Source organism: Syzygium oleosum, unplaced genomic scaffold (assembly GCF_021117445.2).
Source record: "Syzygium oleosum isolate NSW1041296 unplaced genomic scaffold, Sole_v2.1 Sole_v2.01, whole genome shotgun sequence".
In the NCBI taxonomy this organism is placed as follows: domain Eukaryota; kingdom Viridiplantae; phylum Streptophyta; class Magnoliopsida; order Myrtales; family Myrtaceae; genus Syzygium; species Syzygium oleosum.
The window spans coordinates 24,068,379-24,095,601 of record NW_026607485.1 but is presented as its reverse complement, the minus strand read 5'-3'; the positions used below and the strand labels follow the sequence as shown (position 1 = coordinate 24,095,601).

Genomic DNA, 27,223 nt, shown 5'->3' with positions numbered 1-27,223 from the left:
TTGTCTCCAATCTAGTACTAGACGGTAATTCCATAGCAATTTGATTCACACGATCCATGAGACGTATCAACATGCCACGCATTTCGTTAACTTGATTCTGAAGATCCTCAAGAGTAGGCATAATCTTGGCCGGAAGCAGTGGACTTATGAACGCTTTAAAGTCTGCAAATGTGGCAGTTATTTCATCAATTCGATTTTTCAGATCGGCAATTCGATCGTTCTGTTTTTCGATATCCATTTGAAGATCCTTCGCGCAAGTGGGGTTGGGCATTCTCCAAATACCTTGTATACGAAATGAAGATCAAGTTAGTACGTGGAAAATAAATTGAAACGAAAATATAAAACCCTTCACTTTTATATTTTCTTTGGATGAAATAGGGATAAGAAATATTCTCATGATCCCAATATCATGTGAACGATCTCTTATCAAAATTTCTTCACAAGAAATTATACAATTGAAGGGGTAACACGCGATGATTAATCAAGATGCCTCATCTATATTCCATTGGAATCCTCGGGAAAGCACATAAAAGGGAAATTTCACTAATTACAATGAAATTCGTGAAATATAATCCCTATAGATCAGTATAAAAACAAGAAGAGAACCCTATTACATCATTACTAAAATGAGTAAAAAAAGGAAACCCTATACATCAAATCTATAAAATGAAAATTACATGAAAGGAGATTTCCTCATGGAATATAGCCAAACTCCTAATGGATCTTCTTTAGGCACGAGGCGAATTCGTTTGTTTTCTTGGGTCAAACGTTCAACCTTGGCTAAAGCCTCATCCCTTTCCTTAAGAGCTCGTGCGGCTATGGCTTGCTGTTGAGTTGGCTTCTCGGGGACATTAGGGAGATCCACTTTAAGCTCAGGCTCGAGGCGACAATATATATACTCCGGCAATGCATGATGTATCTTCATTTCCCCTTCCAATTCTGACTCGTCGGTAATGAGAATCGGCTCCGGGTGGCATTTGTACCACATATCAATGATGGACTTGATCATTTCCTTCAAATCCGCCATTTGGTCCTTTTGGATGACATCTTTGCGATAGTCAAAATGATATAACCCCAACTTGAGGAATGGCGGAATCGTTTGAAGCACGCGATTTTTACGAATCACCCTAAAAGGGTAATATGATGTAGACCCCGTGAGACCCAAAAGTGGGATTGGGTTGTCAAATCCGTTATTAAGGCGTACCTCGGGATTTCCAAGCCAACGAACATGCCATTGGATTAGGTTCTTGAAAAAATTAAACCAAGTTGAGAATGACCAATAGGGAAAGATTTCTTCCTTTTCTTGGAAAAGTGAGATAGGATGACAATCTTTTGATACACCTATGATTTTCAAGCTCAAACCAAAATCTTTAAGGTGAGAGATTAACCAAATTTGGAGTAAACCTATCGGGGCTCTAAAAGTACTATTTTTGTTTTGTTCAAACCTATTGAGCGATACGAAGGTCTCACCTAGGATCATATTGGAGAATCTTTTGAACATACACACTTGATTGATAATGTGGACTACCAAAGGATCCATAGTCTTTTTGGTATATGGAAAGACTACAAAGCCAAAGAATGCTAAGAGAAAAACTCGAGGAATTTGATTACCCGCTTCTTTTGGCAAGCTAGAAAAATGTCGTTCTAAGAATGTAAAAGGGAGTGCATTAGAATTTCCTCTAAGAACGTCTTTGATTTGGAGAATGTCAATTCCTAAGAATTGGCTCAAAAGAGTTATAGGATCCATATCTATCGGAGGACTAACTAGATCAAAAGAACCGACTTTTACAATGGCAATATCGTACTCCTCAATTGTAGGGGTCAACTCATTTCGACCAAACACAAAAGTGGATGTCTTTGAGTTCCAAAAATGGGACAATGCCTTAATCATGGCGACACGAGGCTCTATGTATAAAAGAGTAGGAAGATATCCGATCCTCTTTTCCACGTAGTCCTTGTGCTTTGGCTCAAGACTTTCCCACATGGCCACAAGAGCTCTAGGTATGGGGATGACTCGAATCTCTGACATATCCATTTTGACTAACCCTAATTTGGAGCATCGAGATTAATCACCACGTGTTATAGAAAGTAACATAACATGAAATAACGTAAGTGAAATTACAATTAAAACGATACAATTAACCTTATCGTGAAAAGAATGGCAAACACATCGACACATCGCATGAGTACTGAGGTTTGACGCCTAAGGGTAGGATTCTAAAAGTTCAAGGTCCCCCACCTTGATTAAATAAGAAGAGTTTACCCATCGCTACTAACGTCGGTCGGTGCACTTCTTACTAACCAAGATGAGCGATATTGAAGAATGGATTATCACATGAATTCACATGCCGATTCCATTCTTAATATCTCGTAAAGGTATCCTAAAAGCGATCCGGGGTTTTAGACCGCGAGACGTGGGTGATTGTGTCGTGCTAAAGCAGGTAAACATGCATTTGAATTTAAAGCAAACAACACTTCAATATAATCCAACATACACGCGTACATCCTTTCACCACCTACAAAACAAAGGGTTAACACACACGCCTCCCCTTATAACTCCCACCTACAAAAAAAATTTGACACTTGATTAGCGACTTACCTCATTTTCCACGAGACTTTGACATGCAGTCGATGCTATAAAATGCAGACAAGTGAGATAACAACCAACAAGTTCATTACGGCTTTAATCCACTTATGTTTGTAACCTAGTCCCCAGCGAAGTCACCAAGCCTGTCGCGACCTACCTCATGAGGGACGAATTCGGTGAAGCGGGTTTAGAGGTAAGTGTTCATGAAACGGTCCATACGGTACATCATAAAAGATGGCTCATCCGTACAGTCCATTATTCATGAACGTGAATCTTCCCTAATTTATACCTCGCGTGACAGCGGATCAATTTTATCTTTTTTAGGAGTCGACATTAGCCTAGGTCGGAGGTCGACTAGAATACCTAACCAATACGTGGGAATTTCGTATTGGTTTCTACGAAAACCAGAGATCAAAGGTTCGGGGACTAGCTTACGTTAATATTTCTATTAACGCCCTTTCGGTACCGCTAAACTTAACATGGTTGTTATCTAAGTTATCATGCATTTGTTCTTTACCATTTTCATATCAAAGTTTTAGTCCACTAAATGATCATGCATTTTGTTTTTTGTGTTTTCATTTAAGATTCTAAACTAATCCTATCTTAGTCTAGAAAAGAAAGAAACAATCAATTATATTGAAAGGCATTGTGTAAAGTAAACATTCAAAGTATTAAAAGGACGAGCTAATTTTAGGTGTGAGAAAGTAAAACCCGCAACTCGTCGGGTGTTTATTACAACACGAATTGAAAACCCGAGACATGGTCGGGAACAAATGAATTTGAACACAAATTGAGATCGGATTGGACATCAGCCTATCACCGTCAAGTGAATACAAATTGAGACCGGATTGGACATCGGTCTATCATCTTGGTCTTTTACAATTTTGGACTATCCCCTCCATGGGCCACCTCTCGGGTGTCGGCGTTTACATTCACAACGTACATTCATGACAAACAACATACAAAGGAATAACCAAAGAAAATCAATGGTGCAAACAATTCACTAATCAAGCACGGGCCTTGGGATCGGCCTTTGTTTTTCATGCATTTCGATTCATCACCCACCTAATCATCTAACATTATTTGATTAATGGCTAACGATAATGGGCTACCATTTGCATTCACAAAACGGCAACTCATATCAATTAACCCCTAAAGTCGGATTCTAAATGACCATAATGGGCTACCCGCCGAACATGCACCGGGCCTAACATCCATCTAACAAACACATGCATAGCAATGAGTAAAACATGCATTCAAGCCCATGGGCCTTGTTTCTCAACCAATAAAGCAATGAGAAGTGGGCTTCATAAGAAGACCACTTATTCAATTATTATCTAATTCGGATCATTTCTGTTCATATGTGATTAACTAACCTAATGATGTCCAAATGAAGTGATTCGGGTGTCATTAGAAAGCTTATGTCATGAGGATCAAAAGTTAAGAAGACCATTTTTTCTAAATCCCCGCCGATTTTCACAAAACAGACAATTTCACTCTCGGTAACAGACTGGACCCAGTTCTGTTAGGGATTTCAAAATAATGGCGGGAAAAATAACAAACCTTATCAAAACCGTGTGAAAATTTTTAGGCAAATAGGACTCTCTGCGTGTGACAACTTTCATATTTTGAGTTTTTGCTAAAAAGTCCTCCAAATTTTTGTAAAATTCGGTTTTCACAAAAGACTCAACTGCAAATCGAATTTTAACCCGAGAAGGCCTTATCTGAGGTTTTTAGCAAATCAACCCCCTAAAAATTGTTATTAGGCCCTCAAAATTTCCAGTCTATATAATGAGACCCCAAGGAACAATTTTATAATTTGGATTTTTTGCAAAGGAGGACTCTAACTTTATCAAATTCGGAGAAACATCTTTTGGATTCCAAAGGAATGAAAATCACATCTGAACACAGATACTGATTAGATCATAAAAATTCCTTTTGAAAATTCAAATGAATTCCGATTTTGATGAAATTAGTATCACTGGAAAGATCTCGATCTCAGTAACTTTCGTGAAGAAAATTTTTTCATATTTTGAACACATGAATTTATAAAAATCGAAGAACACATGAAGGTCAGTCAGAAACTAGTCTGTCACAAGATCTATGCATATATGGCGTTGCAAATCGTACAATCCTAACATAGTTGGAATTTTATGTTGAATAGATTAAGATGTATTCTACGACTTTCATGAAGGAAGTTTCTTCAAACAACGATCGTAGAAAATCAGAAAAATCATAGAACAGCACAACGTCAATCAGGAAATCATCAGAACAGACTTGAACATCACATTCCAGATTCTGATCCTAACTTCCGAAAGAGTTTTGACCTAACAAACTAAGTCTGATTGAGGCATGTAATATATCAAATCGAAGCTTGAGACGTGTTTTACGACTCTCTAGTTCATCATTTCGCAAGATTTCGACATTAACAAGCTGAAATCAGCATCTCAAACATGCAGGTTTCTCTGTACACGAATTTACAGAATAACATCCAAGTGTACTTACCTTGTTCGAGAGTGTTGCTGAGCTCATATGAGCTATTTTGGCCACCAATGAACTCAGGAATGGCACCAAATATAGCTCCTGATATCTACGTCACAAGATAAGAAGATTGGCGTAAGATTGCGATCTAAAGAAAGAGAAGTAAAATCAAGCTCAAAGTTGAACTCCGGTGGCTTTTCCGGTGAAAGCCAGCCACCACAGCTTCGAGATGAGGTTAAGGATGATGATCGCAAGCCTCGAACCACCTAGGAAGGACGCCGGAACGCCGGAATCGCCGGAATTATCGGCTGGACAGAACACCGGCTTGGCTGTCGGTGATGCAACCGAGACAAAGATGGAGCCGATCGGAGATGCTCCGGTTACCAGCAGCTATGGCCAGCCTTGCAACTGGCTCTAGGATGTCCGGGGGACTACCGGAGTGGAGGTGGTGAGCCCGAAATCGGCCGGCAAGTGGCCGGTGTGAGCAAGGAAAACTCACGGCCAAGAGAGGAGGAGGAAACGTGATTTAGAGAGAGAGGGAGAGAGAATAGAGAGAAAACAGATCTAAAAATGGGAATCCTTCTTAAATTTTGGAGGGAAAAAAAAACAACTTTGAATCCTAGCCCTTAAATTGATCCAATGCCTAGAATGCATCCTTAATGATTAAGAATATTCCTTAAGGGCTAAGGATTGGTGACATGGCATTATGGATGGACCTGATCAATTCCAAATGAATGGCCATGATTAATTTGCTTACCCCCTAAGTAATTTGATTAATCCTTAATGAAGGGCATTTTAGTAATTTCGCTTAGGGGTATTTTCGCAATTTTTATTTAAGGGCATTTTTGTCATTTTGGGCTCAAAGGGACGTGGCCAGCCTTGGCTGGTCGGAATAGATCGCCGACCGCCGGATTTTTTATTGGAAAATGGCCGATCCGATCGGACCGGTTCAATTCGGGTCAAACCTGGTGGAACCGGTTGGACCGATTTGACCCGAGTTTAATCGGGTTGAACCGGTTCAATTCTTGGCTCAATTTGTTCCAATTTTGTACAATTTGATTCCTATCACGATTAATTGATCCAATTAATATTGAATTCGATTAAATTGGATCGAACCAATTTGAAACTTATGCACAAATTGATCCAATTTAATTTGTTTAGCCAATTGTTCTTTAATTTGAGTAATTGCATGGCCAAGCTAGACTAACAAATTTAATTGAAGTTTAATTAATCAAATTGAGCCTCAATTCATCAAATTGAATGTTAGTATAGAGTGGGTCAAGTTGAATTGCACAAATTGAATCAATTACTCTTAGATTTCTCAATCATTGGATCACTAAATTGATCAAATTGGCTCAAATTCATGTGAATATTTCAAATTTGATTTCGAATTTGGATTTCATATAAGAAATTAGGTTCATTCGTGTCTCAATTGCTCAAATCATGAAGAATTGATCAAAATCACTGATTATGGCCTAAATTGGGGATTTTTGCGTTTGTCTTGGAATCACAAAATTGGTTCCAAAATTGAAAGTAATACAACCTCTAGATCAAATGTCATGAAGGAAACTAACCTAAAAAATGACTAGAAATGAAGTAATTTCATTTTTGGCCAATTTGAACCAAATTTCGCAAATTGGGAAAAAGTTGATTCTAAACCGATTTTTGTAAAATTTCAAATGCCAAAGTCAAATTGAATATAAAATAATATGATTTTTGGAATTTTGTATTTTTTAATTTTTTGGTCAAAGGTTTGACCAAAAGTCAAACCCTAGTTGACTTTTCACTAGGAGCTTGATTTTATGATCAAATCTTTGAATTTTTTTGGAATTTCCACTTCTAAAGTGAAATTAAACTTGAAAGGAATCTTTTTATGCGAAAAGCCCCAATTTGACCCGGGTTGACTTTTGGTCAAAGGGTTGACCAAAAAGTCAACTCGAAAGTCAACCGTTTGACTTTTCGGGTTTTTGCATGAAATGAATAGAAAATTCTTTACATAAGCTAGGCCAACAAACAGAATTAAAAAAACGACACTTTTTGTTCAAGAAACGGGTTCCGTCGCTGTCAGAAACCATAATCTTGAATTTTCTACTTTTAATGACGCGTTGGCCAAAAATTAGGTGTCAACACCCTCCATTTATCATAGGTGTACCAGTTTGTGATTTTTTTTGCATTAATCCAACTTAACTGAAATTAACGGAAAGCAAATTTGTCACAAATGTACCAGTTTGGGGTTTTTTGTAGTTAAAAAATTAGTTTGGAATAAAATTATCGCAAGTGTACCAGTTTGGGATTTTTTATGGTCAAAAAATTAGTTTGGGATAAATTTATCATAGGTGTACCAGTTTGGGGTTTTTCGTGGTAATAACCCTAAATTAAATGTCAAGGTATACTTTTTTAAATTTTAAATCAGCCCCGCCTGATCCAAACTTCGAAAACAACTATGAGCCGGGTGCACTCTCTTCTTCGTGCTGAGCCCAATCAAATCGTTCCAGTTCAAGCTCGAGGTTTCACATAATCCTTTATAGAACTACCAGTGCTTAGAAGAAAATGTTCATTTCGAAAAGTCCAAAAGGCAACACAAATGTGAATTTACCCTTAACGTTTGAGTTTTATGAAAGTTTCAAGAGTTCGGAATTTCAAAAAAGAAAGAAGAATCAGACCGCAAGAACCGAAAGATTCAGATTAAGAATATAAACAAAAGGTAAAAATGAATTTTGACACTGCTAAAGTCAAATCAGGTACAAATTTTTTGGTAAGAGCTTGGTTGTTTTAAATTAACAGGAGCAAAATGTATCTCTTTACTTTTCCACCAAAATATAAAGCTTTTACGATCTACACGTCAATAACTAAATATTGTGAAAGTTTCAGGCGATCCAGATTACAAAAAGTTAAAGGGCGTACGTCATAAGAATTAGATTGAGCGAAATTTAAAAAAGAAAAACATAAAAGCCAATGAAAACAAAGAATTTTCTTTTTAACGGGACTTTCCAGTCGTGGGTGCAAGCACATACTTTTTCCCAGGTCAAATGCATGCGTGGGTATCAAAAAAACAAATCTGGCTGTCTTTCATTTCACCGGTGTGAAGACTAAGCGGTACGATATTTGTTCCGGATGCAATGCGAGCGAGTCCCGTGCATGAATTATAGCGACTCCCGCTCAGGAGAACCTTAAGACCGTACCGGTCGCCATTGCAATGCATGTAAAGATACTAATGTGCCTAAAAATAACAAATTGCATGCATACCGATACGCGCGCATCTGACGAAATTACAGAGCATTGAATTGGGAAGATCTCAGGTGGGGTTTACTAAACTTATAGCACGCGAGGCATCATCAAATTCAAATATTTGGATGAGATCAGATGCATTTTTTTACCATATCTGCGTAATAAGTTCAAGTTATGGTGATGACAGCTTTGAGGCTGTATGATGTGGGTGCACCGAACCTTTTTCTTGTTTCTGCTGACCAAGAGAGAGTGCCACAACCTTTCATAAGCAAAATTAGGAGTATATTTTCTCAAATTTTTAGCAAGTTACGTTGGAATGACCGAAAGATATTAAGGCTAAGTTTGTTTCGCAGAAAACAACTTTCTCATTTTCCGGTGTTTGACCCGCTTAGGAAAATGAGTCAGCAGAAAATGTTTTCCTAGTTAACAGAAAATTCATGCTTAAATTTAGGAAAATAATTTCCTTTTTGAAAAATCGGAAAACATTTTTCAAATTTTGATTAGGTATCGATACTTGGACCTGAAACTCTACGCTCCAGCATGTAGACCTCAACACCAGTTCCCGGGCCCCCGGCGTTTAGGACCAGGTTTTTGGCGCCTTGGTCAATCGAGGCCAAGCCTGGGACCCTAGTGCCCCGGCACCCATCGAGGCTAGGCCTGAAGTCCTAGTGCTTGTGCCCAAAGTCCTAGCACTCGAGCCCAGGTCCATAAATGTCGTGCTTGGGTCCCTAATGCTCAAGCTATGGTCCTTCGCACCGAGGACTGGGTTCACAAAGGCCAAGCATGGATCCTCGGTGCTCGGGCTCGTGTCTTTAGTTAATGAAACATCCGTTCATATAAAAATATTTTTTAAAAAAATAAACATATATTTTTTATTTCTTTTTTCTTTTTCTTTCTATTCTTTTGTTTTCTTTTTCCTTCTTCCTCGTCTGGTGACTGACCATGGTGATAGCCGGCGAGGGATAAGCTCGCCCAAGGTTGGCGAGGCTCGAGCTCGCCAGATTCCGACAAGCCAAGCCTCGGGCAAGGCTCCACCTGGCTAGATTTGGCGAGCTCGAGGCCTCGCCTTAGGCCAGCGTGTTGTGACAAACTTGAGACCTCCCCAATCGCACCAAGCTCGTGGCATCACAAGTCTCTACCAGCTCACCAATCTCGCGTGAGCTCAACGTCGCCAGATCTAGCCAGGTGGAGCCTCGCCCAAGGCCAACTCGGCTCGGCTCGGCGGAATCTGGCGAGCTCGAGCTTCGCTGGCCTTGGGTGAGCTCAACTCTCGCTCGTGGCCGGTCACCGGCCAAGGGAAAAGGAAAAAGAAAAAGAAAAAAAGACTAAAAATGAGATAAATTGATTTCATAAATTGCAGATCATGTAATTTAATTATGATGTCACATATTATGCCTCGAAATGTTTCATCGATGATATAAAATGAGACACATCATTGACCATGCGCATGATCGTGATCACTGTATACATGTCACAACTTGTTAATTTCGATGAAATTTTAAGCATAAGAATAATAATAAGAAGGTGTATTGGCCATGAAATTAAGGTTTTCTGTTGAATTAAGCGAAACCTATATGAGTAAATAACTTTGTGGAAGCTATATAGTATTTCGAAAAGCCTCAGCTTCGGTGGGACTAGAAGAACAAGTCATGCGGTTCCTGGCCAATAGTTCCATGGTCAAATAGTAAACCGTCACTCTCTTAAATGCGGCTGGACCGGACGGTCTTGCTCAATGCTCGCGTTCCTCTTATGGATAATCTCTTTAATATTCTTGAATAGGTAGTATCTCTTACCTTTTCCGCCGAAGTTCAAAACATCTACAATCTACAGTGTCAATTTTTAAATGTCATGAAAGTTTCGGGTATTCCGGACTAAAAACAGCCAAAGTGAATGCGTCATAAGAATTAGACAAAGAAAAAAGTAAAACGCATGCGTGTTTTACACAAGTCGTCTTTTTCCATAAGCATTTATCTCACGTCGAATGCGCGTGTGCATTCGACAAAAGTCCGCGTTTTTCATATGATCGACGCGACGACGAATCATGTAATACCGAGATTGAGCGAGCAGTAAAGCGTTTGTTTCAAATACGGCAGCGGCAGCGAACCCCGGGCATGAATCGTAGCGGCCTACCGTTTCCACACGCTTCCAAGTGGGAATCGATTCACATCCGGAACAAGAAAACGTCACCAGTGAAGCCGTTTTCATTTGTCTTTATAGTTCGATAAGCTACAAAAGATAAAAGCTGCATATATGCAACGACTTATCCTGATCTTTTGAACCTGCATACAAACCCCAATGAAAAGATTGAGAAAAGCATATGGAAATCAATGTGCGAACCCTTCTGAGTTCTCAAACAGAAATTGCAGATGCACTTCTGTCCCGTCTCTCCATGCCTAGTTTCAGGCAACTATACAGCAGGGTTTTGCTTCCTGGGAGGATAATTGATGAAGAGAGAGATCCGAATAGCCATCTGGACACAAATTGTTCCTAATTAGTAATGTCGTTTTGGTTTTCTTCGCCCTGAGTTCAAGATTGCAATACGTCGAACGTGGGCTTTCCGGATAGGGACAATATCATATCAAAATATCGATGTAAGAAAGACGTAATGACAGGGGATTGCATTCCATGTATGGATATTAATGTACCTACAAATTACGAATCGCGTGTATACCGATGCATGCATGCATCTAATGAATTTACAAAGCAGTGAATTTGGTAGATCCCGTGTGGGGTTCGCTCAATTCATGGCTTGAGATTCATCGGATTCGAATATTTGGACGAAGTCAGATCCAATTTTTTATCTTATCTGCGTAACAAATTCTAGTTGTGCTAGATGATGTTTCTATACAACCAACTTGACATCAGACAGCTTTTTTCTTAGGACGGCCACTTTTGGAGGCTGTGTGATGTCAACTCCACTGTGGCCATGCACAGCCTTTTCTTGTTTCTGCTGACCAAGAGAGAGTCATTTTCTCATTTTTAGCAAGTTTCTCAAATGAGGAATCAAGTGTAACATGAGGTGTATAGAAAATAAAAGTTGGAAACCAAGCCCTGATGAAAAATATCCAGTAATTAGAAACAGCCCACCTTTAATACTCTTTAATGGGCATCACGAATAGATTTGCCTAATTATACGTGAAGTAGAAATCACGCGAATGGACAATAATTAGCATCTTAATTAGAAAGATAGGACACTAATGACATCATCGTCTTGGTGCATGGGAGAATACGAAGCATGGAGGAGTCGATAGCGTGTGGGAGAGGTAAGTAACAGACGAAGAAGATGATGATGGCGATGTTGTGTTCACTTCACGCTTTTTTTGCCTATTTATGCTCATGGCCAATCGACGACATTTGGACAACTTTTGCTCTTATATAAGCGTGATAAACTTCACTTTGCACTAAACACGACACGACACAACAGGAACACATACAAGACATACGAATCCGATCAGATCGACACAGTCATGGCGCTCCCGAAGTTTGCCGGCTTTCTCCTCCTCCCCCTCCTCCTTTTCATCAGCGGAGCGGCTCATGCGAGCGGCGTGAGCTTCGATCAGAACTACCAAATAACGTGGGGTTACGATCACATTGCGACTTTGGATAACGGCCGAGAAGTTCAGCTCTCAATGGATGCTTCTTCTGGTTATTCTAGTTACTCCTGATACTACTCTCGCGTGTAGTGATTTTTCTTCTGTAATGAATGGAAATCGACGGTGATGAAGATGTTTAGTTAGGTCCAATGACTAAGATTGCTTAATCTCCCATGGTTTTGGATGGAAATGGTAATATGCATGTCTTCTCGTGACTCGCTATCGGAGTGTGCATGAACATGATCTTTTTGCATATTGCAATTGAAGAACGATTTAACCCTAAAATCTTCTTTTGAATCTTTCAATATTTACCAAAAGAAATTCGTGTTTAAACCCTTTTATAAACATTTGAAGAAAAAGGGTTATAAGGAAAGGCAATACTAACACACTAAGGGTGGTTTGAATTTGAACTTGGCAATTCATTTATAGCATATATTTTGATACTACTTCTTCGAATTCGACTTTCGAATAACGGGTGCATTTTGTGTAGGGTCGGGGTTCGCATCGCAGAAGAGCTACGGATCTGGATTTTTCAACATGACGATAAAGCTACCGGGGAGGAACTCCGCTGGAGTTGTCACCGCTTTCTATGTGAATCCTGTTCTCTTGCCCCTTTACCTATACTTCAATCAATCTAGCGAAAAATACGTACAACCACAGAATCAATAGTTGCAATGTGTAATATCTATATAAAGTTTGGTTGATACAAACCATGGCTTGAATTGATGTCACGCATATATAATCCTAAAGGTTAGTTTTCAAGATCAGAGCCAACTTGTTCGAATACAACAGCATACGCAACGTGCATGCATGTGCCGTTACAACACAACTCTCTCTCTCTCTCTATATATGAACTGCGAAACCATGTATATGTAAAATCAAACTGGATTGCTTGTTGATATGTTTAGATATGTGGACAGCTGATTTCACACGGGGATAGGCATGATGAGGTGGACTTCGAATTCCTGGGCAACAGGGAAGGCAAACCGATCACGCTGCAGACCAATGTGTTTGCAGATGGAGTTGGCAACAGGGAACAGAGGATTCTTCTCTGGTTCGATCCCACAGCTGATTTTCACTCTTACAAGGTCCTCTGGAATCATCATCAGATCGTGTAAGCAGACACCCTCTTCCTCTCTCTCTCATTAGCAAACACACCTGCTATTACTTAGCTTCTGATCTCGAAACAGGTTTTATGTGGACGACATCCCCATAAGAGTGTTCAAGAACAACAAGCGGATCGGAGTGCCCTACCCGACACAACCCATGCAAATAGAGGCAAGCCTGTGGAACGGGGACAGCTGGGCGACCGATGGAGGGCGAACCAAGATAGATTGGAGCTACGCGCCGTTCCAAGCCCATTACCGAGGCTTCGACATCTCCGGCTGCGAGTTCCAGAGCCAAGACGCCGGCCGCTGTTATTCCTTGGCCTACTGGTGGAACTCGTGGAAACACTGGGTTTTGGACGAAGAGCAAGAGAGACAGCTCGAGGACGTGAGGAAGAATTTCATGAACTACGACTATTGCGCCGATAGGTCCAGATACCCCGTGCCGCCACCCGAGTGTCATTAACAGTTCTTCAGGGAAGGGTTAGGAGTCAAGCAAGTAATAAACCTAGGAAACGGTTCTTCGTTTCCGCCATTGAATTGTGAGGATCAATCTTTTGAATTCCATGAATAATGAATTGATTGAGAGGAATGTCTCTCCCAAAGGCTATTTTGCCAGACTTAGAGGAAAGACAGTAACCTCCCACTGGTCATCTTCCTTCAATTTAGGAACGTCAGATTGAGAGCCCTTGTAGCTTGTTGAGATTGCAAGCGTTTGGCAAGAGGTAGCTCTTACACCTCCATCCTTCCCTCCTCAATTTAGTCACCAAAAAAACAAAAAAAATCGTCCACTAGGAAGTCTACGCAATTCTAAAAGATTGTCATGAACTCGAAAGCGTCGCTGAAAATGAAGTACATAGATGACCAATAGACGGGCAAGTGAGGTTTCGACTCAAACCGGACGCTAGGGTGCCCGTCGAGAGGTCTTGGGCTGGCCCCCCTACTTTAGACTCACAGAGGATCGTCCAAACCCGACCATTTAACAGAGTGCATGGGAAAACCACATGATAAGCAGGGGCTAGACCATGTAAAGGAGTGGTTTTCAGATTCAAGCCGATTTTGAAAAATTTAAGAGGCGTGACTCGGCCGGCCAGGCCTATGGGCAAGAATTTATGCCGAAGCCTGCTCAAATGACGGGCGGCCTGGCAGGGGACCTGAGACATCACGCTGTGAGCAATTCCGGCTATCCAATGGTTTGTTCACCAGAAGAACTCAAGAAACAACCGCCGGAGCTGAAGATGCAGACTCTTAACGAATTACAGTCCCATAAAACCTTAATTTCCTCTAATACGTGATCAGATTACAAACAGCTTGCTCTTAAATGCAAAAGCAGTACTTCTACATATGTGTAGTATCTACGTCTACTTTCATTTATCGTCTTTTACAACGTTGGCATTAGGATATCTGCACAAGCAATGAAACAATATCCACAGGCCACAGGGAAGGAGAAACAGATACTTACACAAAGGGGAAAAAAGAACAGAAAAGCTCATCCCACCCTTTTACAGCATGCATAATTCTCGACCACCGTCTCTCAATCTCTTCAAATTCTCACCCATGTATCTGCAGGCAAAACTTCCAAAATCTGTAATTAAAGAAAAATTTATTTAGTTCATTTGTTTCTACAGAAAAACTTTCCATAGCCTAATCATTGATTTAGTGGGAAAATTAGTACTCAGTTCATCTTGAAACCAAGCAAAGCATTAATGATTTCATGCAAGAAGAGGAGTTTCAATGATGGTGCTTGTGGTTGGCACTCACCAGAAGAAGCATCATTTATCTTCAACCTCTTGAGCAGGCTCACTTCCTCGGACAGATGCTTCCTCTTCAAACCCAAATCATAGCTACGGCACCTGCAGCCTGTTGAAACAGCATCGATGAAGCAACGAGATAGTCTTCTAAGCATGCGCGATGACAAAATTCCCGCAGATGGGCCATTTTCAACTAATGCCGTCTCCGTCATGGGGACGACTAATTGTAACATAATCATTCCCTTTGATTATAACATATTCGTAACACGCCAATACCATAATATGGCAACTGCCTATGTTTGTTTCTGATTGGTATGATGGTCAGAAGTGAGAACATTACCACTACTGAGTACTGCTCCTGAATCTGCACCACTAGATAAGTAGCTACATGACAGTGCAAAACGACATGGGATAGAGAATTAACCAAGAACACCCTAATCCGGAACAGAGCAATGCTTAGGATTGTCAATATTCAACCAATGAAGATCACGCGCAGTGTAATTGAGATCCATCAACAGTCGACACGCCAAACACAATAAATCAACTTAGCATACCAATTTAGAAGATTTCTTATTAGCATATATCTAGATTCTCTGGAAGGAAGCGATACCCGGATCATCGATCTTCGATCTCTTAGTAGACTTCGAGACGTGAACCTCTTCACTCTGCCTCCTGCTTTGGCCCGAGCAATCCTCATCCTCATACTCATCCTGCTTCGGCCTACCCATCATTCCTTCACCATCATGCCCTCCTGCAAACAAATCCCCAATCGATGACTGAATGAATACACGCTCAAATATGCCAAAAAATCGAAGCTTTGGTGGGCGCAAGCGAACGAGGCGGCGCGCGTGCGTCCAGCTGCTGAAATCGGAAGTCGAATCAGCTCGAAAACCTTTCCGAGCCTACTGAACTCGCGAAGTCGCGGACAACTCACTTTTGCTCCCGGCCCTCAGGAGCTTCCCGTCGACGACGAGGGCGTCGCCGCCGCCGCCGCCGCCGGTGGGCAAGCCCTTGGACGAGAAGAAGGAGAGGAGGGACCTCCAGGTGACGGAAGGAGACACCAGGTCGGCGCCCCTGCTCACGAAGTGGCCGTTGAGCTTCAGCGTCGCCGGGTCGAGCCCGAAGGCCCGGGCAATGGACCCGAGGTCGAGCAGCTGGTCGCCCCTCGCGGCGATCGCCACCGTCCTCGACAGCGGCGGGCAGCGCAGCTTGATCGTCCTCGCTTCCTTCTCCGACATCTCTCTCTCTCTCTCTCTCTCTCTCTCTCGCTTGATCGGCGGAACTTTGTGCTGTCGCCGCCGCTTCTTCCAACGGCTTCTGGAAGTGTCGTTAATGGAATGTCTTTTTTGTTTTGTATATATTATTTTGAGGTTGTTTCTACACAATTTTAGATTTACCTTCTCAATTTACATACCCGATTTTCGAATCTCGACTCGAGCTTGATCGATAGTGTTATTCACTCTCGACTTGTAAATGGGGCCGGAGTGGAGTATTCAACTATCGAAAAAATGGCAAGCTTGCACAATCGTTATTGACAGATTTCATGTCGATGTGTCATTTGTACTTTGTGCTTTCCTCTCTTATCTTATTGGTGTTACGTTAATGAATCTTGTCCGATACTGTCAGCTCTAGCACCGGTTTTGTATATTGAACTTGATCTTATCGCAATTTGTAAAATATGTTCACATTTTAACGAGCACAAATCGCCAAAACCCTGTATTCCAACATAAAGTCAAAAATTAATCAAGCATTAATTGAGCGCGTTCAAGCCATAAGCTTAATCAATCCATCTTATGTACAATTAATAAATATGCCGCATGCGAATTAACTTTTTTTAAAATCTTTTCTTCTTTTGGTACGCTTTAGACATGTGTAACTAAAACATATTAACTCGGTACTTTTGTTACACGACGCATTTAAATGTACTGCAATTAGGCATCGAGGATTGTATATTCTGGTCTCATCGGGTCGAGTTAGGCTCGAACACGGGTTCGAGCTCGACTCGACTAGATTACATCCGTGCTTCCAAGCTTGGACATACTACTCAATAGCTGTCGAGGCGCGCATAGAAAAAGCTCTAAACCTGGAGCAAAATCCAGGTCAAGATGAGCTTCCCATTCACTCTCCAGGTGCAAGAATGGTACAGATTGAGCGTGAACTCGTGATACGCCGTGGATGTAAACAATGAAACTCGCAGCCATTTTTTTTGGGTTCTCGATTAATTTCTACGGTTGTTCTCGACGCATCCAAGAATTGTTCGGTTCAAACACCATTTCTTTCTTGTCCGTATCACCTCGAACCCGGTTGGGAAATTCATCCGAAGGGCTTTACCGATTGTCGTGGCATTAGTTTAACGTGGCCACATGCGGAGCAAACAGTTGGTATGTGCAAATTTCGCGCTTTGCGCACGTTAACGGCTTTGCTTTGTGGCCGGAGGGATTTAACTTTAAACCTTCCCTCACTGCCTGCAAGGACAGAAAATCGGTTGAGCGAATTCATGGTTTTGCAACGGTGACCGGTCCCTTCTTCGCTGAGGGTAACTATGGTGGGCGTTTGGTGGCGTCCTAATGCGCGTGCTCGTGATTTAGCAGCAGCCCATCATGTTTTCGATGAAGTGCCTAAGAAGGGCGACGAAGCATGGAATGCCATGATCTTTGCATACTCTCGTGGTGGTTTCATATTATTTCGGTCCAGTGAGGAAGAGGGATGAAACAACGTGTGTAAAGAAGATCATGAAGATAGCAGGAGGGGCGAAGGCCCCTGGATTTAGGATGGGGGAACTGAATGGTAATCTTCAGGCATTCTTAACGGAAGATAAAAGCAATAGTTACTATGAAGTTGTTTTGCAGATGTTGGATCAGTTGTACCAGGTGATGAAACCTGATAGACATGAACCAAGACCAAGTTGCTCGTTTTGTGATATTGAACAGAAACGCGAAAACTAACAAGGGAACCCCGAAAACTGGAACTGACGTGCTCCGGTCCTAATCCAGAACAGGGACTTACTTAAGGCATACAACTTGCTGTGGATGATGCTCGGTTTGTTTCATCATCCGATAGTTCAGCTTCATTTGGCGATTCCTGATTAGAAAATGCCCCAGAGGATGTGAATTTTGCCTATTCGTCATGGTGCCAAAAAGGTCTGCAGGCAATATTCTCACGAAGGAGCAGCATCGCTGTGTTTGTGATGAGTTGTCAATCCCGCAGTCGAGCATGGCTCATCAAACAGCTCTTTCTTTTGGAATTTATAACGTGTAGCTAAGAGATAATTGTCCCTAAAAGAAAGTCTTTACAGATGCAGATTATAAACAGAGGAAGCAGAGATTCTGGCCTTTATAACTCTACCATCTTTACTCATACTGCTAGCATATTCAATTTTGCAAATTCTGTTTGGTAAATAGAAGATATTAAAGGAAAGACAATGTGGTTCTTTCAACTGACAGCCTAGATTTGATGTGGAAAAACCAAGGTGAACGACAAAGATAGATACAAGCAGCAGAATCAGACAACAGGTAAAAACAACAGAGACTCACCAATCAGTAACAAAATTTCATTCACCTAAGGGGGGCAAGACAGCTCACACTCAATCCCCTTTGCTTCCAATGCAATTCCCTCCAAGCAATTAGTCTTCTCGTGAAGTAATAAGAGGTATGATCGCGTCCGAACTACCAAAAATGATCCCCAAAATTTGTGAATCCCAATACTACTCACATCCTCTGTCCTAGAGCTTGACTCTGAAGATTTTGGTTGTCTTCTAATAGGCGGTCATACTCTAGGAGCAAGTCTGCAGACTGCTTCTGGAGGGAGGCAACGTGTGCTTCAGCAGTTTCGACCTTCTTGTCCTTCTCTTCACATTCGAGTTTCAGTTTTTTCAAAATCTCTGACATATTGGAGATTTCTTTTTGCAGTTGCTTTATTTCCTTCAGACTTTTCCCTTCCTTTTCTTTAAGCTCTGATTGTTCTTTGCGAAGACTTTCAACCTCCTCTTTGGACACGCCCTCTTTACTCCTCAACCTAATTAACTTTTGGAGGTAATGATGGACACGATCGATGACAAACCCAAGAAACAGGGTAAACCCTGTAAAGACAATGTAATGTGTTCAGAAATATGAAAAGGATTACCTTTCTGAACTGATCGATGGAAGAACCAAAGATATTTCGTAAAACAAATTTCTGAGTCAGAGAACGGGGTACAAAAGAATAGCCAGATCAACTTTGACACCAGCCTCATATAAAAGGCTACAGACAACTTGGAGAACCTACCATAACAACCAATCACATGAACCTACAAACATTGACATAGAAAGAGTGATGAATTAAAACTTCTCGATGGAGATGAATCCAGCCTACTCGATGGAGTTTTATTAACATCTTAAGTGAATATAATGAACCGGTCAGTCAGTTAAATACAACGATATTGACCAAGTAGGGGATAGGAGATAATACTCTGATTAAAACTCCACCATTTTCACGACAATTCTTGAAGAATTTGAGACATTACTCAGGTCAGAAGTACAATGATAGGAAATTCAACCAGAAACGAGAAATTGCACGACGATATGAATTTCGACATACGATAGTACCCATACCCTTTCATATAGATTTACAACCCAAAGCAAACGTCACCAAAGAATAGTTCTGCGGTAATAGAAGATACAAGTTTATGGAACAAGTTCAAAACCAAAAACTATCAGTGAAATAGAAGAAAAATTTTCAAACACGAAGTCACACAAAAGATTTCAAAATACCCACCAAGTCCTCCGAATTAATAATTTCAATCCTTTCTTTTGAGGGGAAAAAACAACTCGCAGAAGTAGCATGGCCAGTCAAAAATAAACTAAACAAACAGATAAAAAAAATCTAAAATACATAGATGTGCATAACCATAGTATTTGCCACATCTAATATCTCACATTTCATTTCGATAATAAAACCCTTTTGGCCATCTGGACTCTTCTTAGAAAAGGAACCTCGTCCCCAACAAAAGTATCAGTAGATAAGCAAAAAGACTCACTCAGATACAAAGGTTTCCCATTCCTTCCGCCAAACAAGAACTTGTTGCACATATTTCAGGGTCCTCCAAGGCATCAAGCAAAATGGTTCTCCAGTGGAGTTCATACCCAACAATAAAGCGAAAGGCCATTCTATAGATGCTCTTCCTGAGAGCCAACATATGAACCAAATAAAGGGAACCAGTGCAGGGCAACTACCATGCCTCCATGACCACTCAGTGACATGAAGCGATATCATTTCCAACTTAGTCCGTTGATTTCAAAGTTATTCCGCCCCAATTATCAGATCAAAGATTGCCCACAGGAATGACGAAACCTCCTGTGTTTACAGTTTCTTTATCCATAAGTCATGCTGTAAGGTTTTTCAATTTCGAGCACATATCCAACATAACCATAGCAATATCACATCTTGGTAATCGAGAACTCCACGTGGAACTTTTGTGTAAGGAAGCATGATACCAACATCCTTGAATTACATCTACACCGTTCCATATTACGAATTCTATAAATCACCACAATGTTAAACTCAAAAGCTACTACCTTTGGTCTCCGATTAGCATCATCCATGTCACGTAGAAGCACTCACGTGAATGCTCAACTTCACACACACACACAAACCCACACAAACACACACACACGGGGAGAGAGGGAGAGAGAGAGAGAGCATACCCATGAGTGAGGCCTCGAGCAAATGGGTCCTCCACAGGACCTGATCCATGGGAGACATGGTGCCGAGCTTCGCCCCTTTGTTCTGGATTTTGACAATGCTCATGAGGCTCGACAACAATATCACAGACATCGTACCAGCTATTGTCTTCACGGTGGCAGGACCTTTACCCATTTTCAACTGCTCCAGGCTCTTCATCACAAGCTCTCTCAGCGGCCCAATCTTCACCAACATCAAGAACAACAGAACCGCCTCCACAAACAGAACGAAGAACAGAAGCTGAATCATCTCTCGCTTCCACAAAAACCCGCAATACCCACCTCACCGAATCAGTTCAAAAGCCCCGGCTTTCACCAGATTCGCATCGCCTTGCTAAGACAGAACGACCAAACAAAGATTACACGAGTTGGGTCTTTCTCTTCAGATCTCGAGAGGGCATTGCCACGATAATAAATCACGTCCGACAAGTCTTCCCACTCACCCAGTGAAAAGCAAAGGCCGAAACATCCCGTTCGCGAAACCCCTTGAAGAAATTTAGCTGCTTCTTCAGTGGGATCTCATCCCGCGGGGACAATCTTGAGAACCCACTTCAAAGGAGCGATTTTTAACTCCGGAGAGGACGGTACGGCGGTGCGAGGACATAGATCTGTGCAATTTAGCAGCGGAATGAGGACCTTCTTGCTGTTTTCCAGGCTAAAAAGCGATTACTTTAGGGATAAAAAGGAGAAAGCAGTAAAGCACGAAAATTATAATAGTCGGATCAAGCAAAGTTTTGGTCCTCTGTATGTTACTATTTATGCAAATCGATCCTCTAAATCTTTTGTTGTACAGTTAAACCCCTTGTCTTTATTGCATAGTACGATCGAGTCTTTTCATTATTTACGGTCACGTTACTAAGGGCGCGAATGATAACCATTATATTTATCTATTTATCTATTTCTTGTTTCCGAAAATAGGTTTGGAATAGAAATCTGTTAAGCAACGCAATTTTCATTGTTTTATTTTCGGAACAAATTTTTAGCTCAGAAATAAGTTTCGAACAAAAATGAAAAGTAGGCTTTTTTTACTTTTTCTATTTCTGAAATGGAAACAGGAATAACAACTCTCTTTTATTATTTGTCATCGCTGCCCGCCTTCGCCTGCCACCGGGAATAAAAATTTAAGAATAACCTATCAAACGAATTTCTATTCCGAGAACATAAATTTTATTTCAATATCAAACGTCACTTTTTGCTCAAAAACTCGTTTTGAGAATAGAAATAGATTTTAACTAGACATATAGCCGGGAAAGAAAATGGTTATCATTCGCGTTCTAATTTGCCAACGCTAATATTGGTAAAAATTTTGACACGCGACGATGGTATATTTTAACGTCAATAATTAGAAAAGTGACTGAAAAAAAAATCTAGAAATAACGAAATAGAGAGAGATGGGGAAGGGTTGGGCACGATTGCTCGCCCGTTGGCGAGGGCCAACCACCTTCGTCAATAGGAGGGGGGGTTTCGACCCTCGCCTGCTTAAGAGAAGAGAGAGATGTCCTTTATAGATCATACTCACGTCTGGATTTCAATCTCAACGTTAGGACCTCGGCAAGGCAATGGTCATTGACCCCCCTCCTATTCTTGACAAGGTCTTTTGCCATGTCAACAACGTCACATCAACAATTTAACGGCATTAGTAAATGATAAACAACAAATGACTCGATTGCGCAAAGCGATTAAGATAGCGGACTCGATTGCATTATAAAAGAAAAAAACTCGAAGGACTGAATTGTATAGAAAGCAAAACATGGAGGACCAGAATTGGAGTCAGCCCTATTATGATCGTCAACAAAGGCAACTTTCTTAAGAGAGACGTGCCAGAATAAGTTATCGAATTTGAGATATATTAAACTAGTGCACTTAGCCGAATTATTCTTTTTTTTGATTTGCTAGATTAAATTAACACGTTTCTCAAGATAGGAAAGCACGTGAACAATTAGATATCAAACATGTGGGGACCACAAATCAGACATAATGCTCCCGTCAACTATACATCGCATTGGCAACAATACTGGTTGTCGCTTTGTACTACTAACAACACGGTAAAACGTTATTAGTAAGTTTTCATTCGAAATCGCCGTGGAAGGCGAATTTCTATCTCGATAACGGTCCACGTGGATTGGGTCTATTACAATGGTTGCCTGTGTAGAATCTCACGTGACCAACCGCGTGATTGTGTCGGGTCCAAGCAAGAGTTTCTCGTGTTAGAGGGACATTTTGAATTGTTTTGACTTGTACTTAGACGTTGAGCTGGTAGTTGGTGACCGGAGTTGCGAACGCACGCAATAGCAGGGACTGACGTTGTCTTTTTGATTAATTTTGCATTTATAGTTTCTATGCAACAGCGTCCGTACATATTGTACCTGGGCCCGCCAAGGCCCGATCGTTTTGCAGACAGTTTTTCTAATTGCATGAACGGGCCCGGGTACGGGCCTTTCCGACCCGATATGGGATCCGATCCGATCCGCCCTATTGATTAAAGGTTTACCGCGTAAGCAATGTTGTTGTTGTGGAATAGTTACGTTATCTCAAATTGTCTCGCTTCTAGTTATTCGTAATTACCATTCATCAAAAGTCAAAACTATCAATCTCTCTCTCTCTCTCTCTGTCAAGCGATGCTCTAATTCGCACGTGTTTAATAATTAACCAACATGCATACGAACAATGGAATCATTATTCAGCTCCTTCTGGAAATTGGTTCGATTCTCTTCGCACGTAACCCGCCCCACGATTAACGCATGTCTCAACATTAGTCAATATCAATAAGCCAAAACCCCAAATCGTCTCGCTCTTAATTATCCATAATGACCCTTCACCAAAAGTCAAAACTCACCATCTCTCTCTTCATCGAGTAACCATCCAGTTCTTGCGTATTTAGAGACTAACCAATGTACACTGATTAAATAATCGCTCGATTTTCCCAGATAAGTTCATTTTTCAAACTAGAAAGTCGAGCAACAAGGAACTCGTTCTTCTGCAGACATTTTTTTCATCGGTGAACGCAATGGAGCTACTAGCCATGATGTTCCCTACAATGTTGTCCAATGTCCAAGCTTTTAGCTTTCAACCGAAATGCTATGAGAAGCTTCGAACATTCTTGTGAGCAAAGCATTCCGTTGTTCCTTTGAATGAAGACAATTCAGTTGTTCAAGAACACCCATTGCTCGATGAGCTGCAACGAAGGGGGAATTGCCCAAAAATTGGATAAGGGTCAAGACGCAGTTGGGCACCGGCAGCTGACTCAACTCAAGTGCCCCTCCAACCACGCGAAATGGTCGTCTATTACACGGCTCACTAATCTCTGCTTGGGATGGGAAAAGGGAATTACCAGTCTTATGTTGATACGGACCGACCCCTGAATACCATTGTCGAAATGGAATAAGGCTATTCTTGTGCTATCGAACAAAACGGATTTCTTTCTAGAGTGACTTTTAGCTCGTGGGTTCTCCCCATAACGAAAAAGTGCACCATCTTTGTACGGAATCGATTCGTTTCTCTCCAAACGGAACCGCTCAGGATTACGCATGCACACGACACATGCTTCGATGCCAGTATATCTCTATCTTAATTTGTAGAACCCGTCGAAGGTGCTTGTCGCGTTTGAATCACCATCGCTCATCGAAAGTCTATCCGGAGTCTCGACATTAGCTACAGCACGATGTATTTAAACTCCAAATTCGAGAAGTCAAATCCAAGTAAATTAAATGTAAAATAGAGTTTCGTAAGTAGTTTTAAGTAGGTACACGGCTTCCTTGATATTTCTATATTGGACCTACCTTCCTCTCAAAATATTCGCTCGCATCGTAGCGCATCACTTGGTTCACCAAATCTCTATTCGCAATAAATTAGATTATACATCTCGCGATGCTCTAATCATTATCTCCGAGCCCTAAATTATAGCCACAATATCATAACCCAACAGCGCCCCAACCACCAACTCCCCCGGAAGAAGCTCTTGGTCATTTTTCCGATTGCCTTCAAAATAGCTCGCGGCTCGTTGAATTAGTCGACCTCCTCCCTCCCTCCCTCCGTCGTAATTTAGAAAGGACAGGAAGAAAAAGATCAAAATTTGCAGGAACATTCGGAAGGAGATGAAGGACAGACGACGAGGACCACGACGACGAAGGAGAAGAATGCAGTAAGCAAGAAGAATCGCACGAGTCTTCGGCGAGGGCGATTGATTTGATTTGGCAGCTGTCGGTGGCACAGACATCGCGTTGACTTGTCGAGAGCAAAAGAGGACGAGCCTGGAGTCCAACGAGTGCAGGTCACGTTCGGTTTCTCAGCTCCGTCGACCGGTCGTCATCGTCTTCAAGCCTCAGCCCCGATGACCATGGGCGCGCGATCATCATTGGCCGATCAATCCCACCAGCCGTTTGCGTTTGTTTTCACTGAAAAGAAAAGGGAGAAAGCTAGCCCATAAAGGGCCGTTTGGTTCAACTTTTAAAATGTTACTTGATGGAATGTAAATACGTTTAGATTAAAGTCTCTTGGGGAAATGCAAGCAGCGTTTGGTAAAAAATCATTTATAAAGCTACTTTGCCCCAAATAGTGCTTGGTAAATTTTTTTTTGCAAAAAGGCTTTGGGAATTATCTTTTTTATTAAAAAAAAAACATATCCTACCCTTTGCCGGAGCCAGCGAAGGCCTATGGCCGTCGGCGAGCTAGATCTGGCGCCGGCGCCCGAGGTCGGGCGACCCCCGGCGAGCTAGATCTGCCACCGGCGGTCGTCGCCCGAGTTCAGGCAACCGTCGACGAGGGTCGCGCGACCCAGGCGCCGGCCGCCTGAGGTCGTGCAACCGCCCAGGCGGCAGATAGCCTCGCGCCACCCAGGTCGGCGGCGCCTAGGCGGTCGCGCGACCTCAGGCGGCTGTCGCCTGGGTCGTGCGACCTCGCCGGCCCGATCCGATGTTGGCTGCCCTCGCCGGCCACCTCACGAAGAAGATGAACAGTACTTAATAGGGGCAAAATCGAAATAAGCCAAAATAAGTGAAGGTAGTTTGGGTACAAAAAATTTGAGTTCAGCATTTATGGAATGCCAAAAGCCCAAAGCTAGTCCGGACCAGCTTTGGGCTTTCGGCATTTCAAATGCTAGCATTTGGCCAATGCTAGGCCGAATGCTGAACCAAACGGTTCAGCATTTTGAGAAGGGGCTTTCGAGGCCGAAAGCCCATTCCCAAAGCTAAACCAAATGGGGCCAAAACTCATTGTGATTCCGTATGTAATTGTAATTATAGGTTAATCCATTAAAAATTTCAAAACTGATATTTGAGACAATTTGGTAAACCTTGACCATAATCACCGACATGAGTAAATTTTCCATGTCGGATCTCTTATTCTCCACGTCAAATCGGTATTGTAGTCGTCTGTCGCTTGTAGACCTATCACACAGGTGGGTCGGATCGAAAATGGGCCGACTCGAATTTACCCATTTCCTTGCAATATAAATCTAGTTGCCCGTATCCGATTCAACCCATATTGTTTTTTTTTTTTTGGTCGAAGCCCATAATATTAAAACACTTATATGTTTAACTCAATACATGAAAAGTCATACACAAACTAAGTTGGAAGGACGGAGTAAGTGAAGGCGAGAGACAGTTATAGAGATGGGTTGGATCTTAAGAAGCTGTAAAACCACTTAACACCCATATTAAACTCTTTTGTGACCTATAGAGTTAGGTCCAAACTCACTTGCGACCCTGTTACTAAACATAACTAATCCATACAACAACCCAATCTATCAAATATGTGTTAAGAAATGGGTTTAAGATCTATTTTGACGGGTCTAGCCATGTGCATTGACATACGTGCATTTCAATGGGAATTTGACAAAATGCAAATTGACTGTAGATTTGGATGTAGGTACCGATTTGGGGTTTTTTTTGCAAGATGAAAATTAGTTTAGAGTAAATATGTTCTTCGAATATTCGTTTTGGGTTTTTTGCAAGATGAAAATTATTTCGGGGCAAATATGTCGTGGGAAACCAAAATGAGATTTTTTCGCGAGATAGAAGATTAGTTCGGAGCAAACAAGTCGTAAGGATACCAAATCTGAGATTTTTAATGATATGAACCCGGTATTCACGAATCAATTCACAAAATCCCCCCCCCCCCCCCCTTTACTTATCTCCGAATGTCTACATCGTCATCCCTTCCATGCTCAAATGACGACACGAAACAGAACGATGTCGTGTCCACGGCCCAATACGCGCATCCAAGAGATTTACAAAAGCCGGGGGCAAATTGCGATTTATGCTGTCGAAAGCGAAAACAAGGGAAGGGATGAATACAATTTTCCCTTTCGAAGCATCTACGAGTACCGAACGGAGGACGAATTCAAAAACGGAGCAAAAGGGCAAAAAGGGGGCGCAAAGGGGAAAAAGAAAAAGGGGTGGTCGGGGTTCGGTAGTTAGGCGTGGGATTTTCGCAAAAGTCCAGATGGCGAAAAAGAGCGCGTGCGCTCGGTCCGGGACACGCGAACCTCACGGCGACCCCGTCAATTAACCGCGGAGGGAATCCTCGGACCCGTCAAGGGAGTTGAACCGATCGCGACAGCTGGCTTCCGTCCAAAACTTTTAACGCCGTTACTCAGAGGAAACCGGTTTTTTTCCCACGACAAGGGTTGCGATTGCTCAAATGCTCCGGTGTATTTCTTGGAAAATAATTTTTTTTTTCAATTTCCGATGTTTGGTTCGTTTAGAAAAATAAATTAACAAAAAATATTTTTTTAATTAACGGAGAATTAATGCTTGAATTC

General features: G+C 41.7%; 3 protein-coding genes and 1 long non-coding RNA gene across 8 annotated transcripts in view; 1 reads left to right on the top strand and 3 right to left on the bottom strand.

Annotated features, from left to right (window-relative positions):
* Positions 1–3,065: 3,065 nt before the first annotated feature.
* The window catches only part of LOC115676186 (uncharacterized), a 43,948-nt gene continuing 19,790 nt past the window's right edge, over positions 3,066–27,223 (bottom strand). The window contains exon 4 of the long non-coding RNA XR_008818326.1: positions 3,066–3,077. This is a non-coding gene — a long non-coding RNA (uncharacterized LOC115676186). The remainder of the gene's footprint in view (positions 3,078–27,223) is intronic.
* On the top strand, positions 11,693–13,648 carry LOC115676165 (xyloglucan endotransglucosylase/hydrolase protein 2-like). Of its 3 annotated transcripts, none has more exons than XM_030599048.2 (4): positions 11,693–11,941; positions 12,380–12,480; positions 12,810–13,003; positions 13,080–13,648. In XM_030599048.2, the coding sequence occupies exons 1-4, from the start codon at positions 11,764–11,766 to the stop codon at positions 13,459–13,461; spliced, it is 855 nt and encodes a 284-aa protein (XP_030454908.1). In that variant the 5' UTR covers positions 11,693–11,763; the 3' UTR covers positions 13,462–13,648. The 3 variants fall into 3 exon arrangements, with proteins under 3 accessions (XP_030454908.1, XP_056175341.1, XP_056175352.1); XM_056319366.1 differs by having other exon boundaries at positions 11,693–11,950; XM_056319377.1 differs by having other exon boundaries at positions 11,808–12,081.
* LOC115676126 (uncharacterized) lies at positions 14,338–16,010 on the bottom strand. Of its 3 annotated transcripts, none has more exons than XM_056319396.1 (4): positions 15,681–16,010; positions 15,357–15,497; positions 14,757–14,855; positions 14,338–14,570 (listed from the first exon to the last, which is right to left on the bottom strand). In XM_056319396.1, the coding sequence occupies exons 1-4, from the start codon at positions 15,982–15,984 to the stop codon at positions 14,539–14,541; spliced, it is 576 nt and encodes a 191-aa protein (XP_056175371.1). In that variant the 5' UTR covers positions 15,985–16,010; the 3' UTR covers positions 14,338–14,538. The 3 variants fall into 3 exon arrangements, with proteins under 3 accessions (XP_056175371.1, XP_056175373.1, XP_030454860.1); XM_056319398.1 differs by having other exon boundaries at positions 14,339–14,558; XM_030599000.2 differs by having other exon boundaries at positions 14,342–14,580.
* On the bottom strand, positions 18,122–21,147 carry LOC115676159 (uncharacterized). Its single transcript, XM_030599044.2, has 2 exons — positions 20,428–21,147; positions 18,122–18,824 (listed from the first exon to the last, which is right to left on the bottom strand). The coding sequence occupies exons 1-2, from the start codon at positions 20,711–20,713 to the stop codon at positions 18,454–18,456; spliced, it is 657 nt and encodes a 218-aa protein (XP_030454904.1). The 5' UTR covers positions 20,714–21,147; the 3' UTR covers positions 18,122–18,453.